The sequence below is a fragment of the Agelaius phoeniceus genome, chromosome 21, assembly GCF_051311805.1.
Source record: "Agelaius phoeniceus isolate bAgePho1 chromosome 21, bAgePho1.hap1, whole genome shotgun sequence".
Lineage (NCBI taxonomy): Eukaryota > Metazoa > Chordata > Aves > Passeriformes > Icteridae > Agelaius > Agelaius phoeniceus.
In genome coordinates this window covers 876,312-882,727 of record NC_135285.1, presented here as the reverse complement: position 1 = coordinate 882,727, position 6,416 = coordinate 876,312, and the positions used below count along the sequence as shown (strand labels likewise).

The 6,416-nt window shown below is 59.3% G+C and overlaps 1 protein-coding gene across 1 annotated transcript; it reads left to right on the top strand.

Moving 5' to 3' along the window:
• Positions 1–3: 3 nt before the first annotated feature.
• On the top strand, positions 4–942 carry TMEM203 (transmembrane protein 203). Its single transcript, XM_054646338.2, has one exon. It carries the CDS (start codon positions 299–301, stop codon positions 707–709), a length of 411 nt encoding a protein of 136 aa, XP_054502313.1. The 5' UTR covers positions 4–298; the 3' UTR covers positions 710–942.
• Positions 943–6,416: the final 5,474 nt, after the last annotated feature.

The following is a 6,416-nucleotide window of genomic DNA, read 5'->3' as shown; positions in this document are numbered from 1 at the left end:
CGCCGCCGGGCCGGGCCGGGCCGGGCCTGGTGCCGGTGCCGGTTCAGGTTCAGGGGTTGCGGCGGGGGCCGGTGTCGGGGCCGGGCTGGACCTGGTCCCTGGCTGGGCCAGGGCTGGTGCGGGGGCCGGGGCCGCGGCCGGGGCCGGGCCGGTGCTGGGTTAAGGGCCGGTGTCGGCTCCGGCTTGAGGACTTGTGCCGGTGCCGAGGCCGGGCCGGGCCGGTGCCGGGTCAGGGGCCGGTGTCGGTGTCGTTGCCGGTTTGGGGACCGGTGCCGGTGCCGTTACCGCAGCGCGGACGATGCTGTTCTCCCTGCGCGAGCTCGTGCAGTGGCTCGGCTTCGCCACCTTCGAGATCTTCCTGCACGGGCTGGCCCTGCTCGCTTTCTCCGTGCTGCTCGTGCTCAAGGTGGACGGCGCGGCCGCCGCGCTCTCCTGGTGGATCGTGTTCGTGCCGTTCTTCGCCGCCGACGGGCTCAGCACCTACTTCACCACCATCGTGTCCGTGCGGCTGTTCCAGGACGGCGAGAAGCGCCTGGCGGTGCTGCGGCTCTTCTGGATCCTCACTATCCTCAGCCTCAAGTTCGTGTTCGAGATGCTGCTGTGCCAGAAGCTGGTGGAGCACACGCGGGAGCTCTGGTACGGGCTCATCATGTCGCCCGTGTTCATCCTGCTGCAGCTGCTCATGATCCGGGCCTGCCGCGTGAACTGAGCCCCGGCCCGGGGTGGCTGCCCGGGGCCGCTCCCGGCGCTGTCCCGGTGAGGAGGGGCCGGTGACAGCCAGGACAGGGCCGTGCCCCGCTCGCGGCCGTGCTGCAGAGCATCACGTTCCTCCACAAGCTGCTCATCCCTGTTCGTGCCCCCTCAGCCCCTGCCTTGTCCTGTCCTGTGAGCGCGGCTGGGCATGACAGTTATTTTATTTTAGAATAAAAATGCGTTGAAGGATTTGGTTTATTTATAAATTCTTTTTGCCTAGAAAGCTGTTGTACCTCAAACTACTGCCTGGAGGGTGGGTGGTTGCTGTAGATCTCCTGGTAGAGCTCAGACTCCTGCCCTGGCCTGCCCAGCAGCTGGCTCGTGGATTTCCATCTGTCCCCTCACCTCCCTGAGCACTTCACACCTTCAGTGCTCTGACAGGGTTTTGTGAGGTCATGTTGAGATCACTGGTGTGTGTATTTTTGAACAGGAATATGAATTTTCTTTGTGTTTCACTCCATTTCCTAAACACGGAATTGGGGGTGTGGGGAGGCAGGAGCATGCAGGGCTGGTGCTGGTTCTGAAGGGGGGTCTCACTGAGCCCCACCTCGGGCTGCAGCACTGCCCCCAGCCCCCAGAGAACAGGAGGAATTCAGTATTCCCTGTGGGAGTGCAAACCAGTGTGTGGAGTGCCAGTGTCACGGGGATGCCCAGGGTGGCACTGTTGGGGTGTCTGTGCAGGGCCAGGAGCTGCCCTGGATGATCCCTCCTGCTCAGGAGGGTCTGATTCCTGCACACCCTGAGGTGGCACTGGACCTGCCTCACAGGTGCTCTTCAGCTCCTGTTTCATGTTGGGATGCTCCCAGGGCTTGCTGTCACCTGCCCCAGGTGCTCAGGTTATTCCCCTTGGAGCCTCTCTCTGGCTCCCCTGAGCCAAGGACACAAATGTCACCTGGGGGTGGCAGCGCCTGCTCCTCTCACCTGGAGGGTGGCAGCTGCCTGCTGCTGTCACCGCTGGCTCACAGCAGTGTGAGCTCATCCCCCTCTTGCTGTGGTTGTGCCACATGCCCCAAGTCACCCTGAGTGCACAGGCCAGGGGTGTTCTGTCCCCTGCTGTCCCAGACAGGGGTTAGCAGCAGCCCAGGGTCACTGGTGGGGCTGGGAGGGGGCTGTGGGGTGGGAGCTGTGTGGGGTCAGTGGCTGCTGCAGTGCTGGGGAACTGGAGCTGCAGCAGGTGAGGGACAGGAGAGGAGCAGGACAGGCAGCAAAGCCTCTGAGTCAGGAGGGGACACTCACAGAGTGGCCCTGGGGACCGATGGTGCCTTTGGACACTCCCACAGCTAATTAATAAACTCAGGAAGGGGCTCATCAGCCCCAAGGAAGATCAAACAGATGACCACATCCCTCAGCCTCGCTGCACAGCACAGAGCCCTTTGCTGCTGCCCAGCCCTGCTGGGGCACTGGGGTGCTGTGTGAGACAGGGGGACATCTCCCTGAGGGCCACATCCCCACCTGCAAGGGGCTTTGCCAGTTTTGCTGCTGCCTTGGGGACAAACCAGTGGTCAGCGCGTCCCAGCTCTGCTCCTCCAAGGTAAGGCAGCTTCCCTGGGTGTGTGGGGACACAGGGGTGACACACCATTGAACAGTGGCACGGGCTGTGCTGCCCTGGTGGGGTGCTGGGGTGGGGGGTGGTCTGGCAGCCAGGACCACCCCATGTCCCTTCCCAGGACTCGTGTGGGGTGCAAAGGGGTCACCTGCTGTGCCCAGGGCCACCAAGTTCTGGAACAAACCTTGTTGTGGCCTTTGCCCTGGCACTCAGCAGTGTGCACTGCTGGCACACCAGCCTGTGGCCACACAGAATTCTTTCTGGGAGCACCCCCATGGAGAAATCCTGCTGGATCCCCCTCTGATACAGCTTGAGGGGACCCTGACACCCATTCCCTGCCCAGTGTGAGCATGAGGTGTCTGGCCTGGGCTGGAGACCCCTCAGGTCCCAGTCAGAACTCTTCCCCATGCTGCAGTGCACCCTGGCAAAGGTGAAAATGTCACCTCTGGGTTTGTTTTCATTGCTGTGGCTGGTGGGTCCTTTCCCAAGCCCAGCAGCAGGGGAGTGCCCTGATGGTCTGGCTGTGTGGGTACCCTGGGAGGGAGGTGCAGCTTCCCAGGCTGCTGCTGCAGATCCCAGCCCTGAGCCCCTCTGTACCCTGGGCTGCTGGGCAAGGAGCCTCTGCACAGCCCAGCTCAGGTGCCAAAGCAGCATTCCTGTGGCACTGGGGCAGTACCAGCCCCAGCTGGCACCCTTGTCCGTGTGTCCCAGCTCCTGCAGGGACAGGAGCAGCCCCTGGAGAGCCATCTGAGGCTGGGGAGGGTGCACTGCAGGAGAGCAGCCAGTGCTGCCATGTCCATGCCCAGAGCACAGCCTGGCACAGCCCAGATGGGCTCCATGCACAGGGACCGGGCTCCAGCATGGCCTGGGCCTCCAGGGGGGCAAGGGAGCTCCCAAAACACATCTGGGAACGGGCGGCCCAAGGGACCTCCCTCCCTCCCTGCAACTTGCCATGAGCAGCACCTGAGGACAGGGAAGCTTCAAATGGCCCAAACTCCTCCAGTCCTGCTGGAATCAGTGGAAGGGAGGGCTGGAGCTGGTCTCTGCTGGGACAAGTCACAGCAAGACCCAGGGAAGGCCTGGCAGAGGAACACGGGCCAAGAGCAAGTGGAGCAGCTCCCTGGGGACATGGGACATGCTCGGAGCCACCACCTGCACCTCCTGTCCTGGGACTGGGGTGACCTCATGGAGCAGAAACTGAGTTCTGGGAAATGAGACTCCCTTTCTTAACCCTGAGTCAAGGTGCTTTCCTTTCAGAAGGCACCAGGAAGGTGTTGGCAGAGGAGGTGATGTCATTTCACAAACACCCTCCAGCCTGGCAGTGGCTGGGCTGGAGCCCCACAGTCCCCACACCAGCCTGGCAACTCCACTGCAGAGGCCACAGGCAAATAAAAACCTGTCAAAAGCAGATCAAACAGGGGTGTGTGTGTGTACTCTAGCCATGCTTCCCCACAGCAGATTTGTCTATCAGAAGCCAGAAGGAGACACTTAGTCCCTTTCTCAGTCAGGAGCAAACAGCACATTTCACTCTCAGCAGAGCACAGCCTTGAAGCCAAACAGGGCTGGGGCTGATGTGCCCAAGGACCTGAGGGGAGCCACATGAGAGCAGCTGCTCCTGAGCCCAGGCCCCCATGGCCCTTCCAGGTCCTGCTGAGACACCACGGAGCCCTGAGACCCTGAATTTAGCAGAGACACCCCTTGGGTGGGACTGCCTGAAGAAAACTGAGGGCTGGGTGTAGCACAGAGCCAGGTGTTGCTGGGGCCTTGCTGGGGAGGGTCAGGGGCAACGAGGGCTCCTCTGCACAGCATTTCCTTCCCAGCACTGCCCCGTTTGCCTCAGCTGGGATAAGGCAGCTGAAACTGTGTCCTTGCACACAGATCCCTGTGATCCTGTGGCTCACAGCCAGAGCCCAGCCAGGGCAGCATCACCTGGCAGAGCTGCAGAGCTGCACATGGGGCCAGCATGGGCAAGGGGGAACAACCCCTCAACAAAACCTCTGGGGCTGTTTCTTTAGTACAAAAAGGGACAGGAAAAGTGAAGAGTTGCTCATCCTGTGTTTGGGCTTGGAGCTGGAGGTTTTGTTTAGCTCTGGGTGCACACAGCCGCTGGCAGTGCCACATGTCCCCAGGGAACCAGAGCTGGTTGGTGCCTCTCTGTCCTAAGTGGGGACGAGACTCCTGTGCTCAGAACAGCCCTGTGCAGTCAGCAGGGGATCTCCAGAGCAGGGACACTCAGCCACCCCTCCCACTGGACCCAGGTGAATCCAAAGGCTGCGTGTTGTGTGAAGGTGGGAATGCAGGCGTGGTGGCAGCCTCTGGGCTTCAGGAGCCACTCCAAAGGACACTGCCATGGGAATGTTGAAGTACCACGAGCCCACAGTACTGACACGCCATCATATCACAAAATGAAAGAGTTTGTGTTTACTTTGTTCTTTCAGGTAAGAGTCAACTATGTTTTTCCAAAAATAGGGTGAGACTTATGGAAAATGCACTGTGGACATTTCCCTAAGCGTCAGAGAGGGGATTTGTTGGAATGAAGCACCACGAGAAGGTTAAAAATTCACTGCAGCACAGGACAAACAAAAGAACTTATGAAAGACTTGAGAATAACCAATCCTGCAGTACCTGAGAGCCATGACCCGAGAAGTAAAGAGCAGGAGGACACTATAAATCAAATTACAAAGCCAAAGAATAACTTTGTGTGCTTCCAGTGCTCATTAGCATAGGGAAATCCCTGCCCACAGGCTGGGATCACCCTTTACTCACATAAGCCCCTTCCCCACAGAGCACGAGTAGTAAAAGAAGTTTGCAGAGTCTCTTTAAATGAGGCAGAGACTGCAAATACCAATGGCTGCACTAGTTGTGGTTAGCTGTAGGGAAGTGCTCATTTCTGTTGCTTCAAATGTGTAAAAATGGGCACCTAGCATGCTGAGGCTGTGTCAGCTTTGATTCACCACCCAGCACCCATCTCTGCACAGATGAGAAATAAAATCATTATCTTGACTCAGAGCATGAATCTGCCTCTTGCTCAGGGGTGGAAGATCCCAGACTGGAGACAGCAGGGAGAGGGAGGGCCTGGAGGTGTGAGGAGCCCCTGCTGTCACAGCATGGTGACACTGCCAGGGTGACACTGCCAGGGCACACAGCAGCACCTCTGCAACCCGGCCACGCTGCTGGGCAGGGCCAGGGCCACAGAGCTCCCCAGCACAGCCTTTCCCTCCCAGCACTGCCCGTGGGGCTCAGCTGAGGCAGCTGGACCTGCTCGGGCCCTGCAGACCCTGCCACAGCCCAGGGGCTCTTATCAGGGAGCTGCAGCAGCAGGAAGCAGCTGGGCCGTGGGCCCAGGGACAGCACATCTCTGCTCCCCAGCCCTTCCTCTCCCGGGAAATCCTGAGTCCTCCCCAGTCCCTCACCTCTCCTCGGGCTCTGCAGGGACCCCAGGAGCAGCACAAGGCTGGGACAAACCCAGGGAAGGGGTGGCCACAGCCCCAGCTGGGCCATGAGGGTGCCTTGGCCTCTCCCAAGGCCATGCCCAGCTGGTGCTGCTGAGAGCCCTGGCAGGGCAATCTTCCCCTCTGATGGGAGCTTCCACCTCACTGTGGTAAAACGTGCAGTAACCTCCCACTCTGTCAGCTTGCAGGGCAGTGGGTGCTGCAAATATCACTCTCACCTCTTACAGACCTTGTAGAGAGCTTGGAATAGGAATGTGAAGGCTGGGGAGAGCAAAGAGAAAACAGAAACAGGGGGTGTGACAGCCCAGAGAAGCAGAGGGACAAGGATTAAATGCAGTGATTTGTCCTTCATTCAAATGAGGAAGAGGAGGAACTAACTGGCTGAAGATAAAGGCAATGCCAAACTGGGCCATGAATATACACCTACAAGACAAACAGGAGAACAGATATTCAAGAGTTTCACCTATGGCTGATGAGCCCTCAGAGAAAATAATGGGGGAAAGATTTTCCAGCAGTATCCACTTCCAGAGGACATAAAAGGCAAGTCCAAGCTGGGTTTGCTGCAATGGAGGAGGACAGAGGGACCCTGAGGGACCCCCAGGGCACAGCCTGGTGAGCTGGGGCACATGCAACTCACCCTGCCTGTCCTGCTGCAGTGCCTCAGT

What these genes read in the sequence shown, in the direction of transcription:
- TMEM203 (XM_054646338.2), top strand. Translation starts at nt 299, where the DNA reads ATGCTGTTCTCCCTGCGCGAGCTCGTGCAGTGGCTCGGCTTCGCCACC.